Source organism: Acartia tonsa, chromosome 8 (assembly GCF_053477335.1).
Source record: "Acartia tonsa isolate MP-2025a chromosome 8, ASM5347733v1, whole genome shotgun sequence".
Classification (NCBI taxonomy): domain Eukaryota; kingdom Metazoa; phylum Arthropoda; class Copepoda; order Calanoida; family Acartiidae; genus Acartia; species Acartia tonsa.
In genome coordinates, this window is record NC_137267.1 from 48566533 (window position 1) to 48587393 (window position 20861).

Below are 20861 nucleotides of genomic sequence, written 5' to 3' on the forward strand. Positions count from 1 at the left end.
ATAAGACTTTGGAGGATAAGCGGGAAAGGAAACCCCTAAAAAAAAAAATAGATAATAGACGTATTTTTATGACGTCACACATGACACTTTCCGCTGTCCCCCGAAAAATTTCTTATCGTTCCAATCATGATTAACAAAATTACCTTTGATTTAGATTAAAATTATTTGTCGAAATGTTTTGCATAACCTGGATATTTAGTCAACTGCCTTAATGAAAATCAATTCCTGTCCTTTTTTGACACGATAAAAAAACAAGAAAAGTTTTCTGTAGTTTATTTGGACAGACGCAAAAATACAACCTTTCAAAAAAATGCAAAAATAAATAACAACACAAGTAAGCTTATGTTCAAAATTAAATTTAGATTTTTTTTTACAGATTCGAAATTTTTTTTTATTCTGAAACACTTCAAAGTTTTATTATTTCTATTATATCTATAATACAAAGTAGAACGATGTCTGTCTGTCCGTCTGTCCGTCTGACCGTCTGTCTGTCTGTCCCTTAAGATCTCGGTAACCACTGAACTGATCGGATTCTACTCTTCAGGGTATCTACCTATTGGTCCTGTGGTGGTTTTAGGCTATTTTCTCGGGGGGTGGGACACCCCCAACCCCCCCAAAAACCAAAAAATCCCCCCCCCATTTTTTTTATTTTTTTTTTTTTTTTTTTGAAGGAGATTTCCATGGTCCTTTACGATTTTCGCAATAATTTTTTTTATCACCTCTTGGGGCAAAGCCCCTAGAGGCTAGGGGCGAAGCCGCTAGTGTCTATTATATAAAGCAGTAAGGTTTTTTTCGTCTGAAGCTTAAAATATCAATAACTACTGAAAGAGTTCTCTATTTTAGGGAATCTTTACAGAGGTCCCGAGATGGTTTTAGACCATTGTATTTTATATTTAGGTTTTAGAATAGTAATAGGCTATTTATATGTCCCCTCACAGACAAAAAACTTTATCAAGAAGCTTCGATACAAACAAAATAGAAAAAAACATGTTTTAGGTTTTAATAAGATAATCTTTTGATAACTAAAGACACGGAACTAAATTAATCCTTATACTAAAGTAACAGGATGTTTGTCTGTGTGTCTGTACCGAAGGATCTCGCTAACCGCTGAACCGATCGGGTTCTCCTTAACAGGGTAGCTTCTCATAGGTCCCGGGAAGGTTTATAACTATTTTCTTGGGAGGTGGGACACCCCTAACCCCCCCCCCAAAAAAAATGAAAAATACCCATCCAAAAAAAAAAAATATTTATTTTTACAATCTAAAACAAGAAAAATTAGTTTGATCAAACCTCTTGGGGCAAAGCCCCTAGAGGCCAGGGGCGAAGCCGCTAGTAATGTATAAAATAAACAGAATGTCTTTGTGTGTTTTTAATGAAGGATCTTTAACCAATAAGGTTCTAATTTGTAGTTATTCTTCTCATGGGTCTTACGGACGGATTTAATCTATTTGAAAGGAGGGTACCTTCACCCTTCCTAAAAATAAAAATAAAATTTAAAATAAAATCAATATGGTAACCTCCCCAAAAATAGTTATAAACCTTTCCAGGACCTTTTAGTTGCTTCATTGTAAAGGAGATCCATATCGGTTTAGCTATTACCGAGATTCTTCGGTACATACATACTCAAAGCCGTTCTGTTACTTTCATGTAAGGATACACTTTATAAAAATTCTTTGAACCTTTTATGCTGTTTGTTCTAAGGGATAATACAATCGCCGATAAATTGATGTACATCCCAAATGATGAAACACAAAACTACCTCTTCTATAGATTAAACGTTAATAAACCAACCAATCAAAATTTAGTAAAAGTCCCCAAAGTTGGTAAGCCAACGAATAAGAAAATGTTTTCATAAAACTTTGAGGACTAGTGTAATAAACAGCCCAATGTCCTCTCCCTCCCTGGCAACAATTACTATTTTTGTACAAGTTATATTAGAATTTTATCTTTATAAGCACTTGAAATGTTGTAATTTCCTTGGTAATAAAAAACAAAAAAATCCAGAATTTTATCTTATTTGCAAAACCAACCCTCTTTTATCTTGATACGCATTTTAAATGTATGCATTTTATGAGAATCACTTTTTATGCTTCAAAAATAAAGGAATAGGTTGATTAAATGTAATCAGGGCAATATTAAAAATTGCTAGTTTTTTAGAAAAGGGTAGAATGAAAGAAATTTTTTTCTAGTGTAGCCTCAGTCAGGGCTAACAAAACTGGTTATAATCTTATAATTTTTAATTTCAATATCCGCGGAAAACTGTCTTTAATAATATGCGATAAATAACTATTATCCCCCCTTCGTCCTATCAAAGGCTGGAAGGAAGGTAACAATGAGCTGTTCATTACACTAGTCCCAAAAGTATTTTAATAACGTTTTCTTATTAGTTGGCTTAACAACTTTGTAGACTTTTATTGGATTTTAATTGGTTAATTCATTAAGTTGAGTGTCCAAACTTTTTAACCACTAATTGAGATTTACAGATGGGGTAATTTTGCGTAGCAATATTGTATTGAGGATGTACATAAATTTATTAACCATTGTCTTATCCCTTTAGATCCCTGTGTCCAAGTTGCATTCAAAGGCTTTGTTGTTGTTACACATTTTATTTTGATAGAAATCTTGTCTTGACCAATATATATGAGTGCTCATCCAAAAATGTAAAATAATTTTGTTAAAAAAGCAAATGTTTCATATGATTTATTTATATGATGACTAGCTTCTACTGACACTTAAACAAAAATACGCTTTCCGTGGATTTTAGATTAAAGAAAGTAATTTTTAAACCAGTTTTGCTAACCCTGAGGTGCCGGAGGTCCCGGCTTAAAATACTGGTTTGGATTTTATGATTTTCATTCTAATATTCGTTGAAAAATATCTGTAACACGATGCTATACATGATTTTTAATATGCCTGAAAACCGGTTATAATCCAGCAGTTATTAATAGATTTTTAGGCCATACTGGAAAATTCTTTGAATAAGCAAACATGATAGAAACCAACAACAAAATTACACAATTTTTGCTTTTTTATTCTCTAAAATGTGTTATATTGTTTTCACACAAAATTTATGATGTTGTTTATTTGGTAAAGACATCCTGTTATAAGGGGCAGGGATTTAAAGGGATAAGACAAGGGCCGATAAGGATAAATTAATGTACATCCCCCAATGTTGATACACAAAATGACCCCTTCTGAAGTTAACGGTTAATGGTTGAAACCTATAAATGAGTAATCTATAATACAAAGTAGAACGATGTCTGTCTGTCTGTCTGTTTGTTAGTCTGTTTGCAACGAAGGATCTCGCTAACCGCTGAACGGATCGGGTTCTCCTTAACAGGGCAACTTCTCATAGGTCTTGGGAAGGTTTATAACTATTTTAGGGGAGAGTACCATCACCCTCCAAAGAGAAAAAAAATTAAAATGGGGGGTTTATCCAATTCAATTCCCCCTTCCTCAATTGCCCCTAGAGTCCTCTAGGGGCGTAGCCGCTAGTATGTTATAAAACTTAAAATCTATTGTACTATGGAAAATATCACCAGTTAAACAAAAATGAAAATTCAGAAAAATCTACTTTTAACAATAAGAGGATTAATCAGGGATCTAAAGGGATAAGACAATGGCCAATAAATTGATGTACATCCTCAATGATCAAATATACAATTAGTATTACCCCTACCGTAGATTACAATTAGATGTTAAAACGTTTGAACACTTAAATTAATAAACCATCCAATCAAAAAAAAAAAAATAAAAGTCCCCAAATGAATGAGAAAACGTATTTTGTAAACACTATTTCTTATTTGTTGGCTTGGTTACTTTTAAAATTCCACTGTTAAGTTAAAGTGTCTAACACAATGATTTAATTTATTTTATCATTAATGTGGATGGATATAAATGTGTCAACTATTGGCTCATCCCTTAAAGTCCCTGGAATCAATAAAGTTTAATGAAACTTATTCTTTAGAAAATTATTCAGAAATGTATCATATAAATGTCAATTCTGATTATAATTCTATAGATCAAACGTTTTTAATATTTATTTATCGCATCGTATTATAGACAGCTTTTCGCGGATATTAAAATAAAAAATTGTAAGATTAAGACCAGTTTTGTTAGATCTAGAGGGCCGAATGTTTTTATGATTTTTGTTGTAATATTGGCTGTAATACGATGCTATAAACTATTTTTCAGTTTGGTTGATAACTGGTTCAAATCCAGCGGATATAAATCGGTTTCGAAGCCATATAGAAAAACGTAATTATAGATAATGTTGATATAGTTTTTATGTTAATAATGTTAATTAAAAATTTTATTTATCCAAGGAACATAGCTGCTTATTAGATACTAGCGGCTTTGACCCAAGAGGTGATAAAAATTTTTTTTTGGCGAAATTCGTATAAGGACCAAGGAAATTTTCAGCAAAAAAAAAAGGGGGGAGGATTTTTTGTTTTTGGGGATGTTGGGGGTGTCCCACCCCCCAAGAAAATAGCCTAAAACCACCACAGGACCAGTAGGTATATTCCCTGAAGAATAGAATACAATCGGTTCAGTGGTTACCGAGATCTTAAAGGACGGACAGACAGACGGACACACAGACAGACTGACAGACATCATTCTACTTTGTATTATAGACTAGCGGCTACGGCCCCTAGAAGCCTCTAGGGGCACTGATAGGGGAAGGGGGGAAGTCAACCTCATCCCATTTTAAATTTGAATTTCAAAAGAGTTTTAAAAATATATTTTTTTGGGGGGGAAGGGGAGTGAAGACACCCTCTCCAAAAATAGTTTAAAACCTTCCCAGGACCTATAAGAAGCCTCACTGTAATGAAGAACAATATCGGTTCAGCAGTTAGCAAGATCCTTCGGGACAGACAAAAAACGCCTACTACTTTATATAATAGGATATACTACTATTCTTATACTATTTGATACTAAAGATGGCAAGAATTTGATCATCATCATTGGGAATATACATTTGTTTATCGGCCAGTATCTTATCCCTTTGGATCCTTGAAAAAAGTCCTTGCTTTAAATTGTTGATTAATATGGTATAAAAATAATGCACTTGTCCTAGGATCAGATCATTTCAAATTAAACCTTATTCCCCTATACGCCCTTCTTGGTGACAGGCTAATTCACGGCCAGACTCTATACATTTCATAACATGTACATATTAATTTTCTCGGGCATTGATTTTTAAACAAGGATGACAACATTTATAATTAGCGAAGCACATAAAATCACGGAATGGACAAAGAGACAAATTGTATTATAAAGCAGATGTCCAGTTCTCATAACAATATAAAAAGAGAGAATAGACGTCCAAGGGGGGTGGGTAATGGGGCGATTACCCCCCCCCCAATTTAAAATTTACCCCTACCCTGAGGGTGCCGTATGCACCCCCAACCATTTAGAAAGGGTATTTACCCCCCCCCCCCAAACAATTTTAGGGGGGTAAATACCTCCCCAAAAAAATAAAAAATCTCTGATAAAAAAAAAGCTTGGACGTCTATGGAAGAGAGGATATGCAAAAACTCTAAGATCACGAAACCTTAAAAGATAAACATTTACATCTTTTGAATCATGACCGACAGACAAAACAATGTATATTTTAGATGCACATAGGAATCTCCACTCAAAATTCTAGCTCTCTATTTTTCATAGCAGCCGAATAAAACACATTTCCCCCAGAGCGTTAGAGACTGACCGACTGACAAAGTAAATTATAGAGTAGCTTCTCTACTAGAAAGGTATTTTAAAAGCATTGGTATTATTACCTTTATACCTATTTAAACCTTGAATATATTATTGGATCATTGGAGATTTTTCATCCTTAACTTTATTTTTGTTTTATGGGTATTTTAACACTTGCATTTAGGATTAAGTTTATCAAATCAAATTATGTCAATTTATATGCAGCATATTCTTAACAGGGATCTAAAGGAATAAGACAATGTTAATACACAAAATTACCCTTTCTGTAAATTACAATTAGTAGTTAAAACGTTAAACACTTAACTGAATTAACCAACCAATCAAAATGAAAGTCCTTAAGTTTGTTAAGCCAACGAATAAGTAAAATATTATTAAACTTGGGGGGAAAATTGTGCAAAGCATCGTATTACAGAATTTTTTTCACGACTATTAAAATAAACTAAACTGATTAAATCTTGCATTTTTTCCGCAGGCTGTCTATAATGCGATGCGATAAATAACTATTTTCTTTACCCATAGTCTATTGATAACTTATTATGATACCTACCCATTTTTTTGTTTGTTAAAGACAAACAGACGAATAACAGTTTTAAGAATAACTGCACTACTAAAGATAATGCACTAATTCTAAAATAATTCTTTTAAAAGCGATACTTTTCTATAATTAGGATCGGTGAGTCCTTAACGGTTAGCTATTTTTGTATATTTTAAACTTTGCATGGTGTTTTATATAACAGAGTTAGGTATATAATCATTACATAATCAAATGATAATTACCTGATATTTCTTGGCAACCCTATACTGCGTGGCTTCCTCGCTGCTGGTGGCCGCTCCCTCACTGCTGGTGGCAGCTCCCTGCTTTGACTTTCGCCTCCGTCTCACAACTCTTGCTGCTCCGTCAGGCCCAATTGGTCCAGTGGTTGGTCCTACAGGGAATACAGGCAGGCCTCCAGCTACCAGGGCGGACAAAGGTATTCCTCCTCCAGGGATTGGGGATAACTGAAAATAAAATAATTTGACTATTTTAATTGTCGAATTTCCAGAGATTGGAGGGGACAATGGGCTCTGTTTATTTCACTTGTCCCCAAAGTTTTATAATAACATTTTCTTATTCAACTTTGGGGACTCTAGTAAATTTTGATTTGTTGGTTTATTAGGTTGATTGTTCACGTTCCAACCAATAATTTTAATCTACAGAAGGGGTAAGTTTGTGTATCATCATTGGGAATGTGCATACATTAGTCGCCCATTGTCTTATCCTTTTAGATCCCTGCGTATTACGATGAATTATCGGTGCTTTCCATCAAAATGCGTAGCGAACAAAGCCAGCACCCCCACCCCTCTATGTAAATTTAGTTTCTTTTGACTACACACGTGGTGTCCTAACCCTGCAAGGATACCTTGTATAACCTGAACTACAGTAGAACATTAGCACAAGAAAAATCTCCCCCCTTTATCTTTAAAATATTAAAATATTTCAAATAAGGGGGGGGCGTCGACAACCTAAAATAACTTATATAATACTATGATATAAAGTAGTAAGGTTTTTGCTTTTTTTTGGTCTGAAGCTAAAGACCTCGAAAATGGTAGTTCTTATTGGTTGTACTTTTATGTATTTTTATGATTTGATTAAAATTATTTTTCATGTGTACATCTTTCTAATTTATTCGTATATGCTTTAATTAGCTTAATTATTAACAGTAAATGAACAATAGTGAACAATATTTTTTTGTGCATTTTGTATAATACGAGCGACGATATTTTTACACGATATAATTTACCCAAGAATAGCGTTATTCTGCAAAATTCGACTTTTTATGGCTGACTCGTTATATTGCGAATGAATTGAAACAAAAGTTGTACACATTACAACCAATAACATGGCCGGATTTTTCTTCTACTGTTATCCTATAGGCTGATTTAGCGATTGTGTTGTTATTAAAAGCCCAAATGTTGTAAAAATGTGTCAAAAATCATCCATGTGACGTCATAAAAATGAGGGATTATCCATCTTTTTTTAGGGGTTTTCTTTTCCACTTCTCCTCTCATCTCCTTCATTTTTATGACGTCACATGGATCATTTGACACAACTTTGCCACAATTTGGGCTTTGTCGAACAAACTACTAGTACACAGTATTTATCATCAAAAAGAAATATAAAAAATAAATGGTGGATTTTAATAATTAGTTCCAGAGATAAGTTACTAGAAAATAAAATAATACGGTGGTTTCCCTCAAATTGCCTAGTCGTGCACGAAGCCTCTTCATATATTTAAAATAAGGAAGAGGTAAAGGGTGTGCAAAAAAATGCGGACATTTTTAAAATTGAAATTGCGCGGCTTGTGTTAATAGTAGAAAAATACTACGCATACCGTTAGAAGTCTATTTTTAGGAAATATAAAAACGATTCCTGTGCTACGCATAGTTTAGGAGCTACGTGTTAAATTTTAATTTTAAAATGTCCGCATTTTTTTGCACACCCTTTAGTAGTTTTTGAGAGTTATTTCATTTGTAATTATACAATCTATTAAAGTGATGCTCGAAGCTGGCTAAAATAGCAATATCCATCATCTACACCCTTTACCTAACCCCCTCTTCTCATAATGGACCAATAAACGAAGTTCATATTAGCAACCTAAATTGACGACATATTTTCACCTGTCATAATATCCACGTATATATTCTACATCCATTATCCCTGTACTAATAATATCAATGAAAAAAAACTTGGCTTGTAATTTAGTGGATATAAATAGTTTAAATGCCTCTGGTTAGTCAACTGTAAAACAATAATATTATAGAGTAGGGTGTGGTCATATTTCAGCAAATAAACCTGATTTTTAATTGCAAGAGTTGCCAGTTAATTGTTGAATGAGAAGCTTTTCTAATTAGGGTCGCTCCGTCTGTATGTCCATCCGTACATAACGATTATTTCTTCTCATTAATTTTTACATGTTAGAATTTTCCTATCGATTTCAAACTTTGCATGATGATTCCTATAAAACGGTTAGGTAGGATTTAAAAGCGTGACAACTCTACAATTGTTACCATAACGTCCGTGCGTCTTTTCAATTTTATGTCTTATTTTTAGAATACTGATTTCCAGGAGAACAAAGTACAATAAGAGGAGCATCTTTATAATTGAGTCCTAAAAATTTCACAGTTTTCCGCAAAATTTTCGTACAATTTTGTTAAAACTTATACATTTATATTCTGTGGCTTATTGCCTAGCTGTTAATAATTTAGCTAAAATGTCGGCCCACCAATTATTATATTATAAGTATAAATTTAATTGCAATGAAATGGTAAATGTCTACACATCATAGAGCTATTAAACACCAGAGATATAAAGGGATAAGACAATGGCCAATGAATGGATGTAGATTCCCAATGATGATACACAAAATTACCCCTACTATAGGTTATAATTTGTGGTTGAAAAGTTGGGTCGCTCAACTTTATAAACCTACTAATCAAAATTCAATATAAGTCCCCAAAGTTGAATAAGAAAAAGTGATTGTAAACCTTTGGGATCAAGTATAAAAAAAGAGCCAGATGTCCTGGTATCAATTTCATGATTGTTATCTTATTATTCGTGAAAAATTTTCTGTAATACGAGGCTATACTTGATTTTTCAGTATGACTGAAAACCGCGATGATATTTGGTTTCCAAGCAATACTGGAATAGTTATTTCTCGCATCGTATTATAAACGGCTTTCCGCGGATATAGAATGTACAATTATGAGATTAAAACTAGTTTTTTTTAGCCACAAGGTGCCGATTGTACATTTTTATATTCGTAGAAAGCTGGATATAATACGATGCTAGACATAGTTTTTTCGTATGGATGAGAAGCGGTTCCTATCCACAGGATTCGAATGAATACGAGAAAACAATTTCCAGTCGAGCTATTTAGTTTGTAAAGAAGGGAAAAATTGATTTCTTTATTTAAAGCCTAAAAAATGAGGGAAGCCTAATTTATTTCTCATTGTCATTTCCCTTCATCCCTGTATTAAACATTAAAGTACAGCAAGAAGATTTAGATGCAATAAGAATTAAAATTAAATAAAAATAAATTGCACTTTTTTATGTGTATCTATTAAAAATACTGGATAATAATGATTAACTTGTCGTTGTAGCGTTAAAATTGATATTATTACGTGGATGTTGCACCAGATTTTCATGTACTCAGATAAAATAATAATCGCAGCTCGCTAAAATAACGATATCCCCTTTTTGTGTGAAAGCGCCTAGTGCTTTAATAAATACTAGCGGCTACTGAGGAGGGGTGGGTCGAATTTGATAACCCAATTTATTATTTTAGATTTTTAAAGAAAAATTAAAAAAATGGGGGGTTGCCCTATAAAATTTAGAAAATAGAATGAAAATTTTTTTTGCAGGGGGTGAATTTTTTTCCAGGGGTGATTTCTCTTGGAAGGTTGGTGGTACCCTCCCCCAAAATAGTTATAAACCTTTCCGGGACTTATGAGAAGCTACCCTGTTAAGGAGAACCCGATCGGTTCAGCGGTTGGCGAGATCATTCGGTACAAACAGACAGACATACAGACAATCATCCTGTTACTTTATTATAAGGGGTTGACATTTGTGTAAAATATTAGTAAAGCGTAATAAACATAAATATAGTAAACTTTGTGGACCAGTGCAGTGTGCTAAACAGCCCAATGTCCCCTTCCTCCTTGGATTTTACCCCTCAAATATCTTTTAAATATTTTTTGGGATATATTTACAAGAGATAGGGGTGAGAGGGGGGGGGGGGGTGATCACACCAGTACCCAAAGATATACAACATTTTTATATTGACTTTGGAACCTTTTTTATAAAATTATGATTAGCTGGTTCTTTAAGTTGAGTGTCCAATTATTTCAATCACTTATTTTAATCTACAGAAGGGGTAATTCTGTGTATCATCATTGGGAATGTACATAAATTTATAAGGTTAATTTATCGGTCATTGTCTAATCCCTTTATATACCTGGTAAAGGTAAGGTGTAAACAACAAATTATTTCTATAGTTAAAGAATAGCTGCGCTATTAAAAATGATATCAATCGATTAAAAAAACATATGTACAGTTGATCAAATAAATATTTTTCTAAATGATAATTTAAAATGATGAAATCCTTCCCCAGAGCAATTTTGAACTTTTATTTAAAGTTAACTACTTCATCTATCTATAAACAGGGATTTAAAGGGATATGACAATCGCCGATAAATTAATGTACATGCCTAATGATGATACACAAATTTACCCCTTCTGTAGATTATAATCAGTGGTTGAAACGTTTGTTCTTATTTTAATGAACCAACCAATCAAAACTTTAAAGTCCCCAAGGTTGTCAAGCCAACGAATAAGAAAACATAATCATAAAACTTTGGGGACTAGTGTAATACACAGCCCTATGTATCCTTCCTCCCTGGTGTATAACAGTTCTAGAATTAGGAATCAATCAGCTTTTCAAATATAATCTCTAGGTTCACATGATACATTAATCACAAATGTCAGCATAAACGAATTATTAACTGAGCCAAAAAAAATTGTATAAAGCTTAAGATCTCAATTACTACTGCACCTACTGGGTTTGATATTTTATTTTTAGGCAACCTTCACATAGGTCCTGTGATGTAAATTTTTTTCTCTTTTACAAAAGAAATTTCGCAATTTCCTTAAACATGTCTTGGATAACCCTGAAAAACCAAATTATTTATAAAAAAAATCAAAAATAAAGGGGTAGGCGGTAGTTCTTTTTTTGTTTGTTTATTATTTTAAAACCAGATTAGGTTTGGTTATATTGTTTAAAGCTACGGAGCTCGATAGGGACTTTAAGGGAAAGCACTTGAAAATAAATTAAAGTACTAATTTCTTTTTAAAAAATTGTAATTGTACATAAAATTACCCTTTGTATAGATTACAATTAGTGGTTGAAACATTTTAAAACTCAACTCAAAGAACCAACCAATCAAAATTCAATTAATTATTAAAGTCACCAAAGTTTTTAAGGCAACAAATAAGAAAACGTTTAATAAACTTTGGGGACTTGTGTAATAAACAGCCCAATGCCCCATCCCTCCCTTGGTGGTTTCAAACAAACAAGGATGACAACATCCATAAAAGCGAAGCACTGAAACGGTAGGACAAACGGACATCAACACCTGTATAGTGTCTGAACTGAATAATCAGAATATAAAAGTATAAGAGTCGACGCAAAATTGTATGTAAATTTTTTGAAAAACTGCTTGATACAGGATAATGTTTATGGACATACTTACATTTTTAGGACTTGATTATAGAGTTGCTTCGCTTATAATATTGTTCTTTGTTGTCACAGGAATCAATATACCAAAAATCAGATCAAACGGATAATTAGTTCACATAAAAATTTGCTTTTAAAAAAGTAGAAAAATCAACATGTTTAAAATGGACGTACGGACATTCTGGTAATGATTATAGAGTTGCTACACTTTCTAAATCGTACCTAACTACTACAGGACTCATCATGCAAAGTTTGAAATCGATAGGACAATTCTAACATGCCTAAATTAACGAATAAAAGCTATCTATCTCGGACGGACGGACGTACGGACCGACCCTAATTATAGAAAAGCTTCGCTTTTAAAAATATTATTCTCATTTCTCAACAAAAATACTTTTGAGGAAAGGGCGGGGGTTGTACCGTCAAGTGGCCCTAGGAACTATTTTAAATAACAACCAAATTAATAACAAATCTGTTAACAAAAGCAATTTGAGTATTGGATTAACAAGGATGACAACAATCACGAATGCGAAGATCAATGACAAATATGTCAAACAAAAATCATGAACAATATTTTTACCCTATTGTGAACAGTAGTAAACGTTTTTTGTCTGAAGCTTAAGATCCCAATAACTACTGAACCAATTAGGTTTTCTATTTTAATTAATCTTCACATAGGATGGTTTTATGCTACTTTATTTATAGACTAGCGGCTACGCCCCTAGAGGCCTCTAGTGGCACTTTAAATGTTGATGTTTGTTAAAGTTAATTTTTTTATGTACGATACCACCTTATTTGACGTTGAAGTCTACCCTAAATTATTTTTTTTTGATTTTTTGTCATTTCTCTTGGGAGGGTGGTGGTACCCTCCCCCAAAATAGTTATAAACCTTCCCGGGACTTATGAGAAGCTACCCTGTTAAGGAGAACCCGATCGGTTCAGCGGTTAGCGAGATCCTTCGGTACACACAGACAGACACACAGACAAACATCCTGTTACTTTAGTATAAGGATTTAAGTTAGGATTGATTTCTAGTCCTTCCCCAACTCTTGAAGAGGCCCTAGATGCTAGAGGTGCAGCTGCAGGTTTTGTTTAAAGTAAAAAGGTTTTTAATTTTAGATTTGTATATGTACTAATTTATAAAGATTTTTAGGTGCTTTCTCTCTTAGTGCCTAGCGAGCACAGAATCCATCCACTCTCACATTTGAATTTACCTGGTCAGGGGACCCTAATCCTACTTAGCCTACAACCACAGTGGCCTATTCTCTTGGGAGGTTGGTGGTACCCTCCCCCCAAAAAGTTATAAACCTTCCCGGGACTTATGAGAAGCTACCCTGTAAAGGAGAACCCGATCGGTTCAGCGGTTAGCGAGATCCTTTGCTACAAACAAACAGACAGACAGACAAACAGACAGACATCGTTCTACTTTGTATTATAGATTTTTAGGTGCTTTCCCTCTAAGTGCTCTCATGAATTACTCTTTGAATTATGCCTGATCATTGCACTTATCCTACGTGCCCCATAACCGCAGTACCTATAATCATTCGGGGCTATGCAGTACCCAATATAAACTAACCTTACCTGGCCTAAATCACAACACACACAAAAAACAAGAAACTATCCCCTCCTTATAATGATAAAAGTGACTTTGCAAAGTATTTCTAAAATAAGCCATGTGACGTCATAAAAAAGAGAGATTATCCATCTAGTTTTTAGGGGTTTTCCTTCCCACTTCTCCTCTCATCCCACATTTTTATGACGTCACGTGGCTGATTTTTTGAGACACTTTGTAAAGTTATTCATAAAGGAGCGGGTTTCTGTGGCCAACTAATCACTTTGAGGAAACCAACTAATCTATTTTTATACCCAAATAAACCATTGTGAATCAGCAGGGATCTAAAGGGATAAGACAATATTACCCCTTTTGTAGATCAAAATTAGTTGTTCAAAAGTTTAAACACTTAACTTAATTAGACAACCAATCAAAATTCATCCCAAAATTGTTCTTCAAACAAATAAAAAACGTTATAATAAACATTATTGGCTAGTGTAATACCCTAAATTTTATACCTAAATAAACCATTGTGAATTATAGTCTGGCGATTAAAAACTTGGGGGCATGTGTTCTAAATAATAATAATATTTATCATATCAAAGACATGGAGAGAGCATCTGAAGTAAAAATCAATATATTGTTGGTATGTTCAAAGAAATATATTTCCAGTATGGCTTCAAAATCGATTAATATTCGATGGATTAGAACCGGTTCTCAAACATATTAAAAAATCTTGTATAGCATCAATTTTAAAATGAAAATCATTAAATTAATTCCAGTTTTGTTAGCCCAGGTTCATAGCTAACTCATTTAATGGCCAGTTCGTTTAGTAGACTGGGAGGGGACGGGGTAAAGGGGAGTATCGTTATTTTAGCCTGCTGCTAGTTTCACTTTATTAGAGTACAAAAAAATCTGGTTTAACATCCAAGTAATAATATATCCATTTTATTTACTGATTTGCTTTCATATGCAAAATGCATACAACTTTTGGCTTTCTATATACACACAGGCTTCAAAAATGCAATTTGTTCAGCTTTTTTAGAGTTTGCAATTTGCAAAAAATGACCCTCACCTTTTAAATGTTGTATGTAAAGTAGTATACATTTAAATCAAACAATAATGATATCATCCATAAAACGAAGCTTTTAATCATTACTAAAGTTTTTATTTTATTTTTCGTATTTGTATAAAATTTTGCCTAATGGATATATTATTAATTGGATTTTACACCAAATTTTCATGTACTTTAAAATAGTGAACCACGCAACGGGCTATAATAACGATTCGCCCTTCCACCCCTTTCACCTAATCCCCTACCCTCCTACTGGATGAACGAACTGACCAATAAATGGCATGGGAAATAGCAACCTAAATTGACACAAAAATTTTTCCTGTCATAATATCCACGTATATTCTACATCCATTACAATTAGCCTTTGCCTCTATGGGTTTTAAGGTGAATGGGTACAGAATATACGTGAATGTTATGACAAGGGAAATTGTGTCGTCAATTTATGTTGCTAATATGGACATGATTTATTGGTTAGTTCGTTCATCTAGTAGGAGGAAAGGGAATGGGGTAAAGGGGGTGGAGGGAGGGGCCATAAGTATCACTTTATTAGAGTACATGATAATTTTGTGTAAGAACAATATTAATAAATCCATTGTTATAAGGAAGTAAAGAGAGAGAAGTACAGACGGCCACACCCTTCTTATATAGAACAGCCTCGCTGATAACAAACATTGCATGATATATTGATTGATATTTGCAATAATTTTTCACCACTAAATATCCCAAGTTTTGCGCTGGCCTGGTCTAAATTTCGCCAGTGGCGACGCTGTATGCAAAAAATTGGCACACACGTAGCATCAGGCTCAATATAGGATGAGGAAAGGTTTTTATAAAAATATATAATAAACGTTAAAACAAAGTTTTAATACAACTATGTAATATACTAGCTGCTGAGCCCCTAGCATCTAGGGGCATTGTATTCGTAGGGAAAGCGGTGAAAAAGAACCATAAACCATCCAACCTATAAAAATAGCCTAAAACCATCATTATGTGAAACCCCCTTAAAATGGAGAAGTTAATTGGTTCAGTAGTTATCGAAATCTTAAGCTACAGACAAAAAAACTACTTTATATAATAGGAAGATAAACTTCTATGGCCCATGCAAGAAAATGTTTTAAAATGTATGAAAGACAGACTTTTTAAAGAATGCTTCATTGATCTGTTTATTTTTTTGGGTATACATGTCTCCGATCCCAATGGCCGAGGTAGTTAATGAGAAAAGTGATTTTTATGATTTAGGTGGGCGCATTATATGTAGCTATCTGGGATATAGGAATATGGAAAAATATAAAAAAATAAAGGAAAAGCTAAAGGACTAATTAATCGGGAATCTAAAGGGAAAATTCAGTGGCTAATAAATTAACACACAAAATTACCTCTTCTGTAGATTAAAACAAGCGATTGAAACATTTAGACACTCAACTTAATGAACAAACTAATCTAAAGTCCTTGTAAGTGCTAAGAAAACAAACAAGAAAACGTTGTTATTTCTTTTGAAGCATAAAACGACAAACAGACGGACAAACACTGTATTGACTAGATGCCAAGACGTTCTAGGAATCTTCGCTGTAAATTTCAGGTATCTATTTTAAATAGCAGTCGAGAACATCACATTTCCCCAATAGCGTTACGGATTGACTGACTGATTGACGTACGTACAGACAAATCGAATCATAGAGTAACTTTGCTACACAAATTTTTGTCTAATGGAAGATATTAAATTTATGCTATAAACATTATAAATTCCTTTTTCCGTGATGATTTACCAGTTTTTAAAGTGTTTTGCAAATACGGATATACAGTGTTTTTTTTTATGAGAACATTTTTTTAAAGCAATTTTACCCCACTTATAGTTATCAGAATTTAATGATTAATGGCTTATTTTCTTCGTTTTTTTATAACCATTTATAGAACATCAAAAAAATATTTCAGTTATTAAAAAAGTGCAGAAAATTCAAAAATTCAAAACTTACGTGTCAACATCTAAAAATGGTTTTAGTGTATTTTTCTCATGCTCGAATCTTCTACCCTTTGCAAGAATGTCTGCAAAAAGCTTCAACGTTGATATCATCATCAGACGCATCTCTCTTTTTGACTGTGAAGGCCAGAGAATACGGACACCTTGTTCCTCCATGAATTCCTGCTGTCTTTGGCAAGTTTCTCAGCTTCTCCCCATGTTAATTCCAAATTAAAGAGGTCCTTTTCAGTGCTCCGCCTCCAGGTCATTTTTGGTTGTCCCCGATTACGTTTACCAGTGGTGGGGTTCCATTTTAAGCACTTTTTTGGAAACCTATTTTGTTCCATTCTGAGCACATGTCCTAGCCACCTTAGTCTTTTATATTTCACTTCTGCTTCAATACTATTGCACTTGGTCTTAGCATACAGCTCAAGGTTTGATATTTTGTTTGGCCAGAATATTTTGCAAATTCTTCTTAGGCAGCTATTGTGAAATGCATTAAGTTGATTTGTTTCAGTTTTCACAGTTCTCCAGCATTCCGCTCCATAGAGAAGAACTGATTTCACATTACTGTTGTAAAGTCTGATTTTTGTTTTCAGAGCAAGTTTCTTTGAATTCCAAACGTTATGTAGACTGTTGAAAGCAACCCTAGCCTTATCAATCCTGGTTTTAATATCAGCTTTTGAGCCATTTTCACTGCTGATAACACTCCCCAGATAGGTGAATTTGTTGCTTTGTTTCAATTGTTCACCATTTATTGTTATAGTTTGATCAGGGTTTGTAGGTATATTCATAATTTCAGTCTTCTTGACATTAACAAAGAGCCCGACTTGTCCTGCATATTTGACTAGTCTATCTGTCTTAGCTTGTAGATGTTTATTTGTTTCTGAAATCAGTGCCAGGTCATCAGCAAAGTCCAGATCTTCTAGGTGTCCTAGTATGCCCAGCTGGAGACCACGTTTTTTGTCCTCTGTGGTTTTCTTCATCACCCAGTCAATGACCAATATAAATAGAATAGGTGATAAAATGCATCCCTGTCTAACTCAAGTGCTTATTTTAAAGAAATCAGATGTCTTATTGTTTCCAACTGAAACACAGGCTTGGAAGTTGTCATAAAATTTAGTTATCATAATTATCATCTTTTCTGGTATACCATAACTTCTTAGTATTTTCCAGAGTGTTTGTCTGTGTATGGAGTCAAAGGCCTTAGAGAAATCAACAAAATTCATGTGAAGTGGCTTGTTAAATTCAACACATTGTTCAATAACTGTCCTAAGGGTGAAAATTTGGTCAACACAGCCCCTTCCAGCACGGAATCCAGCTTGTTCTTCTCTCAGTTTATTGTCAATTTTCTCATCAATTCTGTTTAAAATAACTTTACATAGGACCTTGCTTGGGATAGAAAGCAGCATAATTCCTCTCCAATTATCACAATTGTTCAAATCTCCCTTCTTAGGTAGTTTTATGATTATACCTTTAGACCAGTCCGTTGGTATCTTTTCTTGCCTCCAAATTTTATCAAAAAGATCAGTTAGAGTCCTAGCAGAAAGATCTATGTCTGCCTTAAGCATTTCGGCAGTTATCAAGTCAGGTCCTGGTGCTTTGTCATTCTTTAGGCTATGTATAGCAGCTTTAACTTCTTGAATAGTTGGTGGTCTTATATCTATGTCTATTTCATGTCCTGGTTCTGGTTCAGCAGTAATTTCTGGTTCAGGTCTGTTCAACACTTCTTCAAAATGTGATTTCCACCTTTCAGCAATTTCTTTTTCTGTAGTGAGTAATTTACCATCTTTAGCCTTGATAGTTTCACCACTCTTTTTGCTATATTTGCCACTTAATTGCTTGGTTATGTTGTATACTGTTTTCATGTTACCAAAGTCAGCTGCTCTCTGGGCCTTTTCAGCCAGATTGTCAATGAAATCTCTCTTGTCTTTCCTTGTGCACTTTTTGACTTCTTTGTCTTTAGCAGTATATTCAGCTTTTAAATTGCTCATGTCAGCCAAGTGTTGAGCATTATGGATTTTGTTTTTGAGCTTCTTTCTCTCTTCTATTTTGATCCATGTTTCTTCAGAGATCCAGTCCTTTTTCTCTGGTTTCTTGTGTCCTAGGGTTTCCTTAGCAGTAGATTGAAAGTTTTCTTTAATTGAAGTCCATGTGATCTCAGTCTCGTCATTTAGGTCCTCTAAGACTTGAAATCTATTTCTGAGTTTTAAAACAAATTCATTCTTTATCACAGGGTCCTTTAATCTTGAAGAATCATATTGTCTACCAATCTCACTCTTTTTATCATGGCCAGTACGCTTCAGCTTTAATTTAATCTTACTGACAACTAGTTCATGGTCACTAAATATGTCGGCTCCTCTATAGCTCCTACAGTCTTGCATTGATTTGACCCATTTTCTATTGATCATAATGTGGTCAATCATGTTTCTTGTTTGTCCATCAGGTGTTGTCCAGGTATATTTGTGAATGTTTTTGTGTTGGAATAATGTACCTCCTACAACCATATCATTATTTAAACAGAATTCAAGTAAAAGTTCTCCATTTTCATTTCTTGTACCTATGCCAAAGTGTCCCATTGCATTCTCCACTCCAGTCCTGTCAGTTCCTACTTTAGCATTCATATCTCCAAGAACTAGGCACATGTCATGTTTGGGTACTGAGTTTCTGATTGATTGCAGTTGATCATAAAACTCTTGTTTTACTTCTCTATCTTTGTCATTTGTTGGGGCATAGCATTGGATAATGGTCAACTTGCAGTGCCTTGATTGGAATCTAGCCTTAATTATTCTGTCTGATATAGGTTTCCAGTCTATTAGTGAATTGACATGTCGTTTTTGAATAATTATAGCAACACCATACATATGTTGGCTTTCATGACCAGAATAAAGTATTAGGTGGCCATCTTTGGTTGTAGTTTGTCCTTGTCCTGTCCATCTACATTCCGCAATTCCAAGTATTCCAATATTGTAACTTGTCATTTCTTTAACTACTTGGGCTGTTTTAGTTGACTCATACATTGTTCTAACATTCCAGGTTCCTATCTTACAGCTTTGCTTAGAACTTATTGGTCCTGTCATCAAGTTGATAGCTTCCTTTCGGATTTGACCATCATCTTTCATATTCTCAGTAAACTGAGCATCAGTTCCAACAGTTCTTGTTTCATGTACACCTCTGGCTGTGTGAAAGCCATAAGTGTTTGAGGTTCTGTGGGTGTTTTCTTGAACAGATTTTTTTACAGGTAGGATAGTTAGTCCTACGCAAACCTTTCATATCCCTGGAAGGAAGGGTGACTGGTAAGGGGAGGGACGTCAATATCCCCCAGTACTTCAAGAAGTACCTCCTGCCCTGTCAACGTTGATATACAGAGTTAAAAATTGATACAGATACTTTTTGGGACATGTACTAGAACATATCAAAGTTTGAAGGCCATATCTCAACCAAGAAGGGAGTACTGGCCCCGCAAAGTCGACTACTAAAATTCCAATTTTTTTCTTGCAAAGGGTAGAAGATTTGAGCTTAAGAAAAATGCGCTAAAACCATTTTTAGATGTGACACCCAAGTTTTGAATTTTTGATTTTACTGTACTTTTTAAATAAAAACTGAAATATTTTTTTGATGTTCTATAAATGGTTATAAAAAACGAAGAAAATAAGCCGTTAATCATTAAATTTTGATAACTATAAGTGGGGTAAAATTGCTTTCAAAAAAGTTCTCATAAAAAAAACACACTGTACATTATTATCAGCAAAGCTTTTCATTATCAAGTTCTGTTCGTGCCACGTTTATGATAAAATCGTCTGATTAACATTAAACTTTATTTGTTCACTTTGCCCTTCTTCTACAGCTAGGCAAGTCTATACCTCCAATTTAGTTGAAACAAAATTTTTATAATTTTCTCAATTCTGTATTACATTTATTTACCCTTCAAATTAATGTCGGTTTGAAATAATTGTGCTACTATAAGCTAATAAATATATTGAGTCTGACTTTCTAAGTTGCACTATTATATGCAGAGAGAGAGGAAACATTGGGCTGTTTCTCACGCTAGTCTCCAATGTTTTATAATGACATTTTCTTATTTGTTTGCTTGACAACTTTGGGGACATTTCTTGAATTTTGATTGGTTGGTTCATTAAGTTGAATGTCCAAACATTTCAACCACTAATTGTAATCTACAGAAGACATAATATTATTATTATGTATAATCTTAGTTATAGCCCTCTATCCTTCACACAAAAAACTGGTGGTTAAAAGAGATCTAAAAGAGATCTAAAGACAAAATTT

At 33.9% G+C, this 20861-nt stretch overlaps 1 protein-coding gene across 1 annotated transcript in view; it reads right to left on the minus strand.

Moving 5' to 3' along the window:
• The window catches only part of LOC145327155 (uncharacterized), a 68062-nt gene that overhangs the window by 34126 nt on the left and 13075 nt on the right, over positions 1-20861 (minus strand). The window contains exon 7 of the mRNA XM_080170722.1: positions 6496-6717. Within this exon, the coding sequence (XP_080026848.1) occupies positions 6496-6717 (222 nt within the window). The remainder of the gene's footprint in view (positions 1-6495; positions 6718-20861) is intronic.